This window comes from Mytilus californianus, unplaced genomic scaffold, assembly GCF_021869535.1.
Source record: "Mytilus californianus isolate M0D057914Y unplaced genomic scaffold, xbMytCali1.0.p SCAF_13, whole genome shotgun sequence".
Lineage (NCBI taxonomy): Eukaryota > Metazoa > Mollusca > Bivalvia > Mytilida > Mytilidae > Mytilus > Mytilus californianus.
Window position 1 is genome coordinate 6,211,723 of NW_026262615.1, and position 16,814 is coordinate 6,228,536.

At 31.8% G+C, this 16,814-nt stretch overlaps 1 protein-coding gene across 1 annotated transcript in view; it reads left to right on the forward strand.

The window, feature by feature from the left end:
* Nucleotides 1-16,814, forward strand: part of LOC127723062 (T-complex protein 1 subunit alpha-like) — a 47,754-nt gene that overhangs the window by 17,807 nt on the left and 13,133 nt on the right. Inside the window, exons 4-9 of the mRNA XM_052229499.1 lie at nucleotides 1,916-2,013; nucleotides 3,420-3,530; nucleotides 4,457-4,638; nucleotides 7,438-7,564; nucleotides 10,677-10,852; nucleotides 13,823-13,946. Of these exons, the coding sequence (XP_052085459.1) occupies nucleotides 1,916-2,013; nucleotides 3,420-3,530; nucleotides 4,457-4,638; nucleotides 7,438-7,564; nucleotides 10,677-10,852; nucleotides 13,823-13,946 (818 nt within the window). The remainder of the gene's footprint in view (nucleotides 1-1,915; nucleotides 2,014-3,419; nucleotides 3,531-4,456; nucleotides 4,639-7,437; nucleotides 7,565-10,676; nucleotides 10,853-13,822; nucleotides 13,947-16,814) is intronic.

Genomic DNA, 16,814 nt, shown 5'->3' on the forward strand with positions numbered 1-16,814 from the left:
TTAAACTTTGTTTGATTTCAACAAAAATTGAATATATGGGGTTCTTTGATATGCTGAATCTAACCATGTATTTAGATTTTTTATTTGTGGACCCCGTTATCAAATTGGTTCAAATTGAGGTCAAAAGGGTCCAAAATTAAACTTTGTTTGATTTCATCTAAAATTGAATTATTGGGGCTCTTTGATATTCCAAATCTAACCGTGTATTTAGATTTTTAATTTTGGGTCCTGTTTTTTAAATTGGTCTACATTAAGGTCCAAAGGGTCCAAAATTAAACTTAGTTTGATTTTAACAAAAATTGAATTCTTGGGGTTCTTTGATATGCTGAATCTAAACATGTGTTTTAGATTTTTGATTATGGGCCCAGTTTTCAAGTTGGTCCAAGATAGGGTCCAGTATTTAAACTTTGTTTGATTTCAACAAAAATTGAATATATGGGGTTCTTTGATATGCTGAATCTAAACATGTATTTAGATTTTTGATTATGGGCCCAGTTTTCAAGTTGGTCCAAATTGGGGTCCAAAATTAAACTTTGTTTGATTTCAACAAAAATTAAATATATGAGGTTCTTTGATATGCTGAATCTAACCATGTATTTAGATTTTTTATTTGTAGGCCCCGCTATCAAATTGGTTCATATTGAGGTCAAAAGGGTCCAAAATTAAACTTTGTTTGATTTCATCAAAAATTGAATTATTGGGGTTCTTTGATATGCCAAATCTAACCGTGTTTTTAGATGTTTAATTGGGTCCCGTTTTTTAAATTGGTCTTCATTGAGGTCCAAAGGGTCCAAAATTAAACTTAGTTTGATTTTAACAAAAATTGAATTCTTTGGGTTCTTTGATATGCTGAATCTAAACATGTGTTTAGATTTTTGATAATGGGCCCAGTTTTCAAGTTGGTCCAAGTTGGGGTAAAAATTAAACTTTTTTTGATTTCAACAAAAATTGAATATATGGGGTTTTTTGATATGCTGAATCTAACCATGAATTTAGATTTTTTATTTGTGGGCCCCGCTATCAAATTGGTTCATATTGAGGTCAAAAGGGTCCAAAATTAAACTTTGTTTGATTTCATCAAAAATTGAATTATTGGGGTTCTTTGATATTCCAAATCTAACTGTGTATTTAGATTTTTAATTTTTAAGTCCCGTTTTTTAAATTGGTCTACATTAAGGTCCAAAGGGTCCAAAATTAAACTTAGTTTGATTTTAGCAAAAATTGAATTCTTGGGGTTCTTTGATATGCTGAATCTAAACATGTGTTTAGATTTTTGATTATGGGCCCAGTTTTCAAGTTTGTCCAAGTTGGGGTCCAAAATTAAACTTTGTTTGATTTTAACAAAAATTGAATATATGGGGTTCTTTGATATGCTGAATCTAACCATGTATTTTGATTTTGGACATTGGACCATAATAGGTAAATTAAAAAAATTCAAGTTCTTAGACCACATTCTTTCTGTGTCAGAAACCTATGCTGTTTCAAATATTTAATAACAATCCAAATTCAGAGCTGTATCAAGCTTGAATGTTGTGTCCATACTTGCCCCAACTGTTCAGGGTTCGACCTCTGCGGTCGTATCAAGCTGCGCCCCAGCGAAGCATTTTATTATACTGTTCCAATGATAGATTTAAAAATCCCATTCAACTTGCTTACAATCTATGTAGATTGATAGTATATACAGTGGGGAACAGTATGTCAGTACTTTGATCCGAATACTTCTGTCATGTTGGAAGTACTTCTTACAAGGTACTGCACACTTCATTCTTTATAGTCAGTAGCTGTCACTTTGGCAGTTTAATTTATTGCTTTTTCCTTATATTTTTTACTACTTTTTCAAGACTTTCTAATTTTCTAATAAAAATCTAATTAGCTGTAACCTAAGTTTACATTTTTTTCTCTAATCTTCTTGTAGGTAATTATTGCTGCTGAGTTATTGAAGAATGCTGATGAACTTGTGAACTGTAAAATCCATCCTACCTCCATCATCAGCGGATACAGACTGGCATGCAAGTAAGTGGCCTCCCTTTAAAGACTGGCATGCAAGTAAGTGGCCTCCCTTTAAATACTGGCATGCAAGTAAGTGGCCTCCCTTTAAAGACTGGCTTGCAAGTAAGTGGTCTCCCTTTAAAGACTGGCTTGCAAGTAAGTGGCCTCCCTTTAAAGACTGGCTTGCAAGTAAGTGGCCTCCCTTTAAAGACTGGCATACAAGTAAGTGGTCTCCCTTTAAAGACTGGCTTGCAAGTAAGTGGTCTCCCCTTTAAAGACTGGCATGCAAGTAAGTGGCCTCCCTTTAAAGACTGGCTTGCAAGTAAGTGGCCTCCCTTTAAAGACTGGCTTGCAAGTTTTAAATGTAGTTATTAGATATAAGAAGATGTGGTATGAGTGCGAATGAGACAACTCTCCATCCAAGTCAAAATTTATAAAAGTAAACCATTATAGGTCACAGTACGGTCTTCAACACGGAGCCTTGGCTCACACCGAACAGTAAGCTATAAAGGGCCCCAAAAATTACTAGTGTAAAACCATTCAAAGGGGAAAACCAACGGTCTAATCTATATAAAAAACGAGAAACACTTATGAACCACATCAACAAACGACAACTACTGAACATCAGATTCCTGACTTAGGACAGGTGCAAACAAATGCAGCGGGATTAAATGTTTTAATGGTACCAAACCTTCACCCTTTTTCTGAAACAATAGTGTAACATCACAACATAGAATGACACAATATAAAATATCAACTGAAATAGCTTAACTCAATCAAAGGACATATTAACACCAGTGAAAAAACACTGAACAACTAAATTTGACCTATGATACAATGTAAATACAAAATAAATAAACTAAGGGAAGAATAATAAAAGTAACATGTTATATCGGTATGAAATGTTAAACAATTTAAGAAAAACAATATGCTCGAACAAAAATATCAGCCATTTGCAATAACTTTTAACACAGGTAAATGAAAATAATTTTGTTGTTAGGTATACGTGACAGTTCCAATAGAGAAAGGAAATATTTTTACAAAATAAATAATTTTGATGTTCATGGTACGAAGTGAGAATTTATAGTAATACCAAACACTTATCAAAGCTGGTATATAGACTTTTCAAAACATAAAATGTAAAGAAATACATATTTCTAATTCTAATTTTTGTGCAGATGATAACACTTTGACATTATAGCACATACCATTCAACTGTTAACCAATTGTCTTTCAATTTGTCAATTTTATTAGATTGTTAAAGATACTTTTTAATGAAATTATAAGTGGGTGAAATCTTATTTGCTGTGACAAGTGAAGCAGCTTGCTACAAGTACATTGTAAATTATGATATACCAGAATCAGCATGAATAATTAAACATTTAATAAAGATGACTATAATCTATTATGAGAATTATTTCTATTTTCAGAGAAGCATGTAAATACATACAGGAACACATGACAATAAATGTTGATGAGTTGGGAAGAGAATGTATAATTAGTGCAGCAAAAACCAGCATGTCAAGTAAAATCATTGGACCGTATCCTTAACTCATATCCAATATATTATCATTTTATATTTGCTATGAATGTATTCAAATTCTTTTCACAGTCATATAAACATAAGGAGATATGGTATTATTGCCAATGAGACAAATGAAATGGATAAGCAATTTTATTCAACCATATGGTTGGATCATCAGAAAATATTATTCTTTGGCTAGTTGGCACCTTTTTTCCCCAAACACACACAAACAAAACACAAAAAACGTACCATATGCATTTTAAAAGAATTTGAACTGAGAACAAAAGATACATGTACATGATGTATGCAGTATGTTTTTCTCCTACAAGCAATAAAAATCATGTGCCTCTGGTGTTAATTAATATCTATTACAAATGCACAATTGCAATATATGAAATAAATTACCAAATATACAAAGTGGTTCAAATACAGTGTTCACTAGCCTGTCAACATACAGGTAGAAGTTAGATAATTTGAACTGTGCAAGTTGGAGGGTTCATAAGAGTCGGTGGTGGGTTTCTCCAGAAAAAACTCTGGCTTCTTCAACTAATAAAAACAGGCTGCTATGATATAGGCAAGAGTGCTGAAAGTGAAGTGAGACACTAACAATTAAAAAAAATACAATGAACACTTTTGAAGTAATACCGAACACAAACATTTATGATTAAGAAAATATAGTAAATCAGAAACCTATATGGTTTACAATTTCAGCAATTCAGCCATTCCCATTCAACTTGCTTACAATCTACGTAGATTGATAGTATATACAGTGGGATACAGTATGTCAGTACTTTGATCCGAATACTTCTGTTATATTGGAAGTAATTCTTACAAGGTACTGAACAGTTTTATGTCTTTAGCATAAAATTTACCTATAAAGGCCAACAAAGTTCATTTGAATTCAAAATACCTTAAGAATTATACAACCTTGACTTGAGACAGTGATGCTGATTTCTTTTCCAACATGGTTGTTGATGCTGCCATGGCAATCAAAACATCTGATGGCAAAGGGGGTTACAGATATCCAATCAAGGCAGTCAATGTACTGAAGGCTCATGGGAAGAGTTCTAAAGAAAGCTCAATTGTTCATGGATATGCTTTAAATTGTACAGTAGCCTCACAAGGTAAGCCAAGAGATTTTTTTTACAACAAGAAAAAAGTTGAAAGACCTGTCATATTTACTGTCTGAGTGTTTATAAACATCCTTTCCGGTGTGGTAATTATGGTCTGTTATATATGTCATCCCTATGCATGGCTGAGTATAAAAATAAGATGTGGTATGACTGCCAATGAGACAACTCTACACATCAGAGACCAAATGACATATATATAAGGTAACAAAAAACTATATGGCCTTGAACAATGAGCAAACCTATACTGCAAAGTCAGCTGTAAAAGGTCCCGAAATGACAAATGTTAAACAGTCACTACAAAAGTCTAAAAGTCTGAAAAGACCAGTTTTTTGTCTTAATTTGCATGAAGTTTTACTCGACATTCTCCAAAAGTATGACTTGTGTCTTAATTTTTCTTGACAAATTCTCATTTATATTAAATTTGTATGAAATTTACTCGACATTCTGAATATGGTCTTAAAATTTCTTGACAAATTCTTGACATTTAAATACTGTCTTGAAATTTCTCGACATATTCTCGACATTCTTATTTTTTCTCAGTATGGCTTGACATATTCTGAACATTTTGAAACGTGTCTTAAATTTACTTGACAGTTCTGAGTTTTACAAATCATGACCAATATTCATGATAAAACTTTAATCTTTATTTCTCTTTATATGATATACTGTTGTTTCAAGTTACACTTCTTTACAACAAAAATAAAAGTTGGGCATGTAAAATAATTGAAAATTTGGGTATATAAATATTTTTACAAATGCAAATATGGCTATGAAATATAAAGTATAAAATAATTCAAATGTGGGTGTGTTGATATAAAACAATTTCAATGTGGGTTTTTAAATAATTACAAATTTTGATTCCTAAATCTTATAAATTAAATGATTCAAACCAATCATACTGTAGACATATTTCATTCTATATTCATAATATTCAATGTTGATATGGTAAATAATTATTATACCAAAATGGGGTTTATATAAATAGCAAATTATGATGATATACAAATCATTCATTTAACCGAAGAAATGTCATCTGTTGGAATATATTAAGTATTACACATGGACAGGATGTTCCCCATAAAATTAAGGTATTCCACACCCCAGAGTACACGCAACAGTCAAATAGAAGTTATTGCTTTACCTGTAATCAGCCATACAACTTATCAGTTGACCGACCATGCCACTACAATTTAAAAAGTTTGTTGATAGATGAAAATGAAAATCATCATTTTGATGAAAAAAAATTGAATTGAAATGGATTTTCTTCATCAAAATTATGAAGTTAATTATTTTAACATAAAAACAAATTGAATAATTCCCAAAGATTAAAAGAAAATTATTATCTACTCCAGGAATAATAAAAAAAAAATGTATTTATAATGGGTCCCATCAATGATTTCTATAGAAATCATCGGTCTTATGAAATGGTTCTCAAACAGTCATGCATAATATACATCTAAACATTTTTTTCTTTTCAGGAAGGAGTTATCACAAATATTTATTTTTGATAAAAAATTATAAAAATCAACACTCAAATTTGAATAAAAAATGTTTTTTGGTTGTTCTAAAAAATGAATCAAGATGGGAACAAATTCTTTGACCTAAACGAAAGCCCCCCCCCCCCTCTTTTTTTGCCACAAAAACCCAAAAGATGAATTGTGGGGTCCAAAAGAGATACAAGACACCTATTTTAGTAAAGCAAATTTGACTGGCAGTTTTGCGAACGGCAAAAATCTAAATGCTGTTTGTCAATACCTTCGACTTATATTCCAAGTGAAAACAATTACTTAAATGTTTAATAAAAATAAATCAAAATTAAACTACATGGGGGATTATTCAGGGTATTCCAACTTAGTTGCACCAAAAGGGTATCTTACTATACCAAATTAATCCTTGATTCTTCAAAGTTTAGTTTAGCCATAATAAAAAGGAGTATATAACAGCAATAGAATGTCATAAACAGTGCAGAATAAGTCTGTTCACATTTCAGGTGAAATTTATACTGTTGAGATAGTGTCAAGACATATTTAAGACTGTCAAGAATGTGTCGAGACATATTCAGACATTATTTAGAATGTCAAGAATATGTTGAGACATATTCAGACATTATTAAGAATGTCAAGAATATGTCAAGACAGATCGAGACAAATTTAAGACAGTCAAGAATTGGTCGAGACTAATCCAGACTCTTATCAGATAATACAGGAAGTGTCGAGAAATTTTAAGACAATGTTCATACTGTCAAGACACTTGTCAAGAGAAATCAAGAACCTTATTAGACAAATTCATACTATGTCAAGAATTTTTAAAAATTATTCAGACAAATTAAGAATGTCGAGTAAAAATTTATGCAAATTCAGACAAAAACTGGTCTTTTCAGACTTTTTGACTTTTGTAGTGAGTTCTAGTGAAAACACTAACAGCATGATTTATATATTGTAAATTCAGAAATTATTGCAAGGTTTTTATTGTTGTGAATAATGCGAATGGTTTGAGTATTGCAATAATAAGAACTCACATTCTGAGATCTGATACTTATAGCTATGTGAAAATAATTAATCTCACATTTTTGTCTTTTCTTGAAAAGATCACAATAATAATAATTTCTGAATTTACAGAATAAAAATGAACGAAAAACAAGTATGATATAGTTATTATACAATCAAAGTCAGGCTTCATAAATTTGTTGCGACTGAAACGCTTCTCAGAAATAACCATCAGGAACGGGCCAACATAAATAAAATTCAAAATATATTTACACAAGAATTGGTAGTTTTATTTTAATTGCAGCAATGGTGAAGAAAATATCTGGAGCAAAAATTGCGTGTTTAGACTTCAGTTTACAGAAAGCCAAGATGAAGATGGGTATTCAAGTATTAATAGAAAATCCAGATCAATTAGATGGTGTTCGTCAGAGGTAATGTCTACTTAATTACCTTAAAAAATATATATTTTTGTCGAGAAACTAGCTTGCCTGGCTTGTAGTTTTTGCCCCTTGCAACTGGATGTCTTTCTGTTCATGTGTGAATCCCAAGTTTTTATTGAACCTTCAGTCCCAGTTTAAAATCTTGATATACTGGTTCTTCCTGAACAGGCATGAAATATTTATCACTGGTCTTTAAGCAACTCCCAATCAATCAATCAATCAGTCAATATACTGGCCTGAAAATAGATTTCTGGTTTTGGCTGTTGGACAGGTATCCTTCATTTTCTCTGCTAAAAACTGACAAACAAAATAAAAAAAATTCCACTGCAACCAATGGTGAAGTATACCCTTTTCTATGACTTAGGAATGGGTCATGGGAAATTATCAAACAATACCCACCCAATCAAATTTTTCTATAATAGCCCTGAAGTAATCAGTGTCAAATAAAGACTTTACCCATAACTTTGCTGTGGTATAAACATGATTGTACCTATAGTTATACGTATGGGTTATAGAAACACCAAAATATGTACCAGGGTTAGTGCTATTGATTAGTACTGACGGTCAATCAAATCTGGGATAATCCTGTATTTTATTGAATAAAAAAGGATATTAAGGTGGTACCTAACACTACAGGGAGAAAACTAAACGTTTTAATTACATTGTATTGTTAAGGAAATATTAAGCTTCTCAATGATCAAAATTAGTGTTTGTCAAACTGCTATATAACCAATGAAATTTTTCTGATAAAGTAGTTGGTTCAAATTTTTTGAAATTTTTATATTTTTGTCAAAGGGTCAAAGTAAACATTTTGTCAAAATTTTATGAAAATTAAACGAGCCAAATTAATATTAGTCAAGGTGTTGGGTACCACCTTAATTGGCCATGATGTTTTCCCTTTGAATGTTGAAATTATTTGGATTGTCATTTCAAAGTGGCAAATTTATAGCAATTTTTTACACAACATACTAACTCTAGTTTGCTTAAATCTGTTTATTCAAAACAAAATGTATTAGCCATTCCAGAGTTACTGGATGTCTACTGTCAGTTTAGCCATTCCAGAGTTATGGGACGTCTACTGTCAGTTTAGCCATTCCAGTGTTACGGGACGTCTACTGTCAGTTTTAAGGCAATTTTTCTCATATCGTGCAATAACTTAAGTAACCTAGATTGATTTAATTTAAACACTATGCTTTTATTGAGATTGCTAAAAGGAAACTCCCTTTTGATTTTTAATATTTTATGGCTTTCATTCCTGAGTTTTAGGACTTAACTGTTAGATTTTAGGCAATATTTATATGCCTTAGATATCCTCAAAAAACTATTTCTACATGTCGATTTTAGAGTCAATTTCCTAATGCATGCAGAGTAATAGTTTTGGTTGGCTTGCTTGCCTTGCTTGCTTTGTTTGTATTAATGTTTGCTCAAGCATTGTAATTAAGATTGACATCTGCAAACAATATTAGTAGGCCGAGGTAAACGTGTTTACATTATATTTAAATTTGATTGGAAATTATCAAATAATCAAATATATCTATATACAGGTTTCAACTCCACCTACTTATATTGTTTGCTGATGTCAATTTTAATTACAATGCTTGAGCAAACACTAATACAAACAAAGCAAGCAAGGCAAGCAAGCCAAGCAAGCCAACCAGACTCTTACTTTGCATGCATAAGGAAATTGACTCTAATGACTTCTGATTATAACATTGTAAATAATCAATTTGATTCTTGAAAAAAATTAAATATTCACATAAGGGCCTATCATGTGCTCCTGGTGAAGCTGGTCATTAAGATCTACTGTATCATGATAAGAAGGGAACATCAAAGCATTAAGGGGTCTTAAGTATTTTATCTTCAGCCATCAGTAGCCTGTCAACACTGAGGTTGTCAGTTCCAATCCTGCTTGTGGCATGTGCATTTAACTACCATCTTAACTGACAAGGAATGCTAGTTTTCCTGCCAAAAGTCTTTCTCAGGGTACTATGTCAATACAAAGCGACCAACATAGCCAAATTGAAGCAATTCATGAATTCTTAAATTCTTCAAAACTGGTTGTAAAAACAGCATGTTTCCAATGTTTTTATGCCCCCGCCATGGTGGAGGGGGCATTAAGTTTTACCCTTGTCCGTCTGTACGTCCTTTGTCCATCTGGATCCGTATGTCCCAAAATTGGTTTCCATTCTCTTACTTTAGTTTGCCTCAACCAAATGTTATGAAACTTATACACAATGCATATTACCACAAAACACAGATCAAGTTTGAAAATTTGTGGCATCACTTTAACCGTTCTAGAGTTATGCCCCTTTACAAATGGAAAAATTGCAAAATTTTTAGTTTCCGTTCTCTAACTTCAGTTTGCCTCAACCAAATGTTATGAAACTTATGCACAATGCTTATAACCACAAAACACAGATCAAGTTTGAATTTTTGTGGCATCACTTTTACCATTCTAGAGTTATGCCCTTTTACAAATGGAAAAAATTGCTGAATTTTTAGTTTCCGTTCTCTAACTTAAGTTTGCCTCAACCAAATGTTATGAAACTCATACATAATGCTTATTACCACAAAACTCTGATCAAGTTCAAATTTGGGTAGCGTCACTTTTACCGTTCTTGAGTTATGTTCCTTTATAACGTTGTATGCAAGCAGGGGCATCATCTGTGTCCCATGGACACATTCCCCATTTATTTGGTATAACTTTCTTCTACAAAAAGAATTAATGTCAGGGAAGAGAAAGCAGTAATAAACTATTTATTTTACTGTCTGACTGTAAAAGACAATACCCATAACTTTGCTGTGGTATAAACACTATTGTACCTATAGTTATACATTTGGGTTATAGAAACACCAGAATTAACCAAGAGTTAGTACTACTTATTGATACTGATGGTGAATTAAATCTGGGACAATGATGAGTAACTTCAAAAGAGGATAAATTAAAAGTAATGTAGACAAACTGATTGTTGGGTGGAATTTAAAATAGTGAAATATTTCAATTGTACTATTTCATCTTCACACCAAATTGAGTATATCATTTAACCTGCATTTAATTAATTGAAAATGTTTACGTTGAATAATTTTTGTACTTTAATTTTAGAGAATCCGATATAACAAAAGAAAGAATAGAAAAGATTTTATCATCGGGAGCCAATGTTATCCTTACAACCGGTGGTATTGATGATCTCTGTCTTAAATACTTTGTGGAGGCTGGAGCAATGGCAGTCAGGAGGTGTAAAAAGGCAGATTTAAAAAGAATTGCTAAAGCTACAGGAGGTCAGTATTGTATCAAGGAGTAAACTTGAATAAAAATGTTTTGATCCAGTCGTTGAATCATGGGTTCACATATTGTGAATTTGTTTATCCTATGGGCTCTACTTCTTTTATGGATTAATAAAAATGTGTATTCTGTGCATACATCACATTTTGGTTTTAATAAATTATGAATACAATCATATAATTTGTTTTTGATGTAACATTTGATTCTTAGTTCCTGTTTTCCTACAACAGCAGGTAAAATAGCACCCAAGGAATATTAACGAATCAGCAGTAACAGTAAAATATTAGCCAGTGACTGAATTATAAACTAAATAACTAAAAGTATGCTTTTCATCTGTTTTTAGGTCAGTTGGTATCAACATTAGCTAACTAAAAGTATGCTTGTCATCTGTTTTTAGGTCAGTTGGTATCAACATTAGCTAACTTAAAGTATGCTTTTCATCTGTTTTTAGGTCAGTTGGTATCACTACAAAAGTCAAAAAGTCTGAAAAGACCAGTTTTTGTCTGAATTTGCATGAATTTTTACTCGACATTCTTAATTTGTCTGAATAATTTTTAAAAATTCTTGACATAGTATGAATTTGTCTAATAAGGTTCTTGATTTTTCTTGACAAGTGTCTTGACAGTATGAACATTGTCTTAAAATTTCTCGACACTTCCTGTATCATCTGATAAGAGTCTGGTTTAGTCTCGACCAATTCTTGACTGTCTTAAATTTGTCTCGATCTGTCTTGACATATTCTTGACATTCTTAATAATGTCTGAATATGTCTCGACATATTCTTGACATTCTAAATAATGTCTGATATGTCTCGACACATTCTTGACAGTCTTAAATATGTCTTGACACTATCTCAACAGTATAAATTTCGCCTGAAATGTGAACAGACTTATTCTGCACTGTTTATGACATTCTATTGCTGTTATATACTCCTTTTTATTATTATAGTAAGATACCCTTTTGGTGCAACTAAGTTGGAATACCCTGAATAATCCCCCATGTAGTTTAATTTTGATTTATTTTTATTAAACATTTAAGTAATTGTTTTCACTTGGAATATAAGTCAAGGTATTGACAAACAGCATTTAGATTTTTGCCGTTCGCAAAACTGCCAGTCAAATTTGCTTTACTAAAATAGGTGTCTTGTATCTCTTTTGGACCCCACAATTCATCTTTTGGGTTTGTGTGGCTAAAAAAAGAGGGGGGGGGGGGGGGCTTTCGTTTAGGTCAAAGAATTTGTTCCCATCTTGATTCAAAAACCTTATTAATTTTTTAGAACAACCCAAAAACATTTTTAATTCAAATTTGAGTGTTGAATTTTATAATTTTTTATCAAAAATAAATATTTGTGATAACTCCTTCCTGAAAAGAAAAAAATGTTTAGATCTATATTATGCATGACTGTTTGAGAACCATTTCATAAGACCGATGATTTCTATAGAAATCATTGATGGGAGTCATGGGACCCATTATAAATACATTTTTTATTATTATTCCTGGAGTAGATAATAATTTTCTTTTAATCTTTGGGAATATTCAATTTGTTTTTATGTTAAAATAATTAACTTCATAATTTTGATGAAGAAAATCCATTTCAATTCAATTTTTTTTCATCAGAATGATGATTTTCATTTTCATCTATCAACAAACTTTTTAAATTGTAGTGGCATGGTCGGTCAACTGATAAGTTGTATGGCTGATTACAGGTAAAGCAATAACTTCTATTTGACAGTTGTGTGTACTGCGTGTACTCTGGGGTGTGGAATACCTTAATTTTATGGGGAACATCCTGTCCATATGTAATACTTAATATATTCCAACAGATGATATTACACAAATTTTTCTTCTGTTAAATGAATGATTTGTATATCATCATAATTTGCTATTTATATAAACCACATTTTTGTATAATAATTATTTACCATATCAACATTGAATATTATGAATGTAGAATGAAATATGTCTACAGTATGATTGGTTTGAATCATTTAATTTATAAGATTTAGGAATAAAAATTTGTAAATATTTAAAAACCCACATTGAAATTGTTTTATATCAACACACCAACATTTGAATTATTTTATACTTTAGATTTCATAGCCATATTTGCATTTGTAAAAATATTTATATACCCAAATTTTCAATTATTTTACATGCCCAACTTTTATTTTTGTTGTAAAGAAGTGTAACTTGAAACAACAGTATATCATATAAAGAGAAATAAAGATTAAAGTTATATCATGAATATTGGTCATGATTTGTAAAACTCAGAACTGTCAAGTAAATTTAAGACACGATTCAAAATGTTCAGAATATGTCAAGCCATACTGAGAAAAAATAAGAATGTCGAGAATATGTCGAGAAATTTCAAGACAGTATTCAAATGTCAAGCATTTGTCAAGAAATTTTAAGACCATATTCAGAATGTCGAGAATATGTCGAGTAAATTTCATACAAATTTAATATAAATGAGAATTTGTCAAGAAAAATTAAGACACAAGTCATACTTTTGGAGAATGTCGAGTAAAAGTTCATGCAAATTAAGACAAAAACTGGTCTTTTCAGACTTTTAGACTTTTGTAGTGTATATCAACATTAGCTAACTAAAAGTATGCTTGTCATCTGTTTTTAGGTCAGTTGGTATCAACATTAGCTAACTAAAAGTATCCTTGTCATCTGTTTTTAGGTCAGTTGGTATCAACAGGTATCAACATTAGCTAACTAAAAGTATGCTTGTCATCTGTTTTTAGGTCAGTTGGTATCAACATTAGCTAACTAAAAGTATGCTTGTCATCTGTTTTTAGGTCAGTTGGTATCAACATTAGCTAACTAAAAGTATGCTTGTCATCTGTTTTTAGGTCAGTTGGTATCAACATTAGCTAACTTAAAGTATGCTTGTCATCTGTTTTTAGGTCAGTTGGTATCAACATTAGCTAACTTAAAGTATGCTTGTCATCTGTTTTTAGGTCAGTTGGTATCAACATTAGCTAACTTAGAGGGAGAAGAATCATTTGATGCTGCTTTCCTGGGTCAGGCTGAAGAAGTTTTACAAGAACGAGTCTGTGATGATGAGTTATGTCTCATTAAAGGGTTAGTAGAACTTTTCATACATCAATGAAATATCATATACTTCTCACATGCAAAAAAGAATTGAATTTCATCCTCATCTCCATGAAAAAAATGTTTTTCGTCATGTAAAAGACATGAAAACCAGAAATTTTAGTCTTTCTGGAAAATCACAAAACCAGAAATCTTAGTCTTTCTGAAAAATCACAGAGTCTTTTACTTCAGATAATTGTGAGGTAAAAGGTTTGCATGATTTTAAAAATTCATGTTTACAAAATTTGAAGAAAAAAAAAATGCAGAAGTTTTGTATGGCTTTTTAAGTTTAAATGCATTCTCGGACCAGTACCAAATTTGGAACATTTGCTCAACTCTGAACATTAGTCCCTCACGTGGAAATAGTAAAGGAGTATGTGGTTTCAAATATTATTTGGTCAATAATTGATTGTGTTAATACATATTTTAAAAAAAAGGTATATTTCAAATGCCTTTCTCAACGGTTATGACAGTTTTCTACCCATAACTTTGCTGTCGTATATATATGTTGTACAAACAGTTATACACATGGGTTATATAAACACCAGAAAATGTTCAAAAGGTAAGTACTGCTTATTGGTACTGACTTTGAATTAAATCTGGGACAGTCAACCAAATACTGGTATATAACAGTGATGGTTGATAAAAATCTCAACAATATCAATAAATTGTAAATAGGATTGTAAACAATTGTATGATTGCCAATTAAACAACTATCCACCAGACACCAAAGGATAAGGATTGTAAACAACTTAAAGGCACTACAAGGCTTTAAACTAGGATCAAAACCCATTCCATGTAGTCTGCAAAAAAAAAAGATGTCCAAATGTGGACCAATTCAAACGAGAAAACCAACAGCCTGATATAGGATTGTTTATTATTCAGACTAGAGTACTGGAAACCAACTTATTTCAGTAGAAACAGTTTTTTGCATTAGGCTTTTTTTAGCTGAAATGGCATCAATTAATTTCAGTGATTTCCTAATTATTTATGTCCCTGCCACTAGGCAAAGGTAGCATGAAGTGTTACTCTTGACCGTCTGTCCTATTTTTGTCTCTCCTTGACGGATTCAAAAATCGAGACATAGGTATGCTGTTTCTGGCGACGATGGCCACGGCGTAACAATGTATTAGTTTGTGATTAGGTCTTGTTTATGGTGAACCACTAGTGGTAGGTCAATGATATTTGGTATGCAGTTGAATTGCCATTGGCACATCTCATTACCATGGGGATTATTTGGCCCTGCCCCCTCAGTCATGGTTTATTGACTTTGAAACTTTGCTTAGTTTTCATGTATTAGTTTGTGATTAGGACAGTTTATGGGGAACCACTAGTGGTAGCAGGGCTCGCGCTAGCAGGCGACTGGGGCGACAAAGTCGCTTTCCCGTCCGTCACTTCGCTTTGCCCGACCGTCAAAAGCGAAATCTAGTCGCCCTGTTGTTCATGATACTCGCTTTCAGTCGCTTTCGTCATCGGCAATATTCAACATTTACCAAGTCAATAAAACAGCAATTTTTCATTTAAAAGTAAAGAAATTCAAAGACATAAACTATTTATTTTCTTACGAAAAGAGGTTAAAGCATTGATTTTAAAGTTGGTTGCATGTTATTTTCATAAAGACAAATTTTTTATCACTTCCGGTACTTGTTACTCGAGAGCGTACATCAAATCATTCTAACTTTTGGCAAAATAAGTTTGTTACGTCATTAGAACGTGATGAAATTTGCCTGAAGTAAATTTGTTATCCTTATATTGCATTAAAAACGTCATATTCCCTTCCAAATAGTGTGTCAAACATCGTTTATTTTTGTAAATTTTCTTCGTCCGCCATTGAAATTATTGGGCAAATTATTGTACAACTACTGATCGGAGTCTGGATTTCATCTGAAACTGACGAGCTATGACTGAAATCTGGATTCTTGCGATTATGACTACGGACGCATGAATGGCACAGCTGACAGAGAAAATTGATCCCAAAAGGAAAAATTACGCATTCCACAAGCATTAACATACTTTTGGTTAGATCTACTTGATTAATGTATATATTACCATGTATATGCATTGTTTCAATTTATAAATTAAAGTTGCTCAACTCTGGGACTATTACACAAATATAATTATATTATGTCCAAGCTTAACTGTGTTTAATAAATTTATATATCTTTTTAATGAGAAATACTTAATTTCATAAACATGATAACAGAGTAGTTTTTAATTGAATTTTAATTGATATAACAACTTTCTTCTCCTTTTTGATATAAAAAAAAAATATTTTTTATTTATTTAATTGTTTTTTTCTGACAAGAGGCCTAGGACTAATATGATTGTGCAACTAGATATGATAAAATTAAACAACTTTGAATTTGAACTGTTACCATGGTTACTTTAATTGTATACCCAGGTACAAATTGAACAATATAAAAAAAAAATAAGATACATATGGCCCTTTGTACTATAAAGTAAAAACCAAACATTGTAGCGCCGAGAGCGAACAAACACTTCTCTTTCAAATCTCACCACTTCTCCCTCTCAGTTTCAAAAAGAGAAGTCACTTCTCCCTATGATTCTGAAGTAGTGAGAGCCCTGGGTAGGTCAATGATATTTGGTATGCAGTTGTATAAGCATTGGCATATCTCATTTCCATGAAGATTATTTGGCCCTGCCCCTTCAGTCATGGTCTATTGACTTTGAAACTTTTGCTTAGTTTTCATGTATTAGTTTGTGATTAGGTCAGTTTATGGGGAACCACTAGTGGTAGGTCAATGATATTTGGTATGCAGTTGTATAAGCATTGGCATATCTCATTACATGGAGATTATTTGGCCCAGCCCCTTCAGTCATGGTCTATTGACTTTGAAA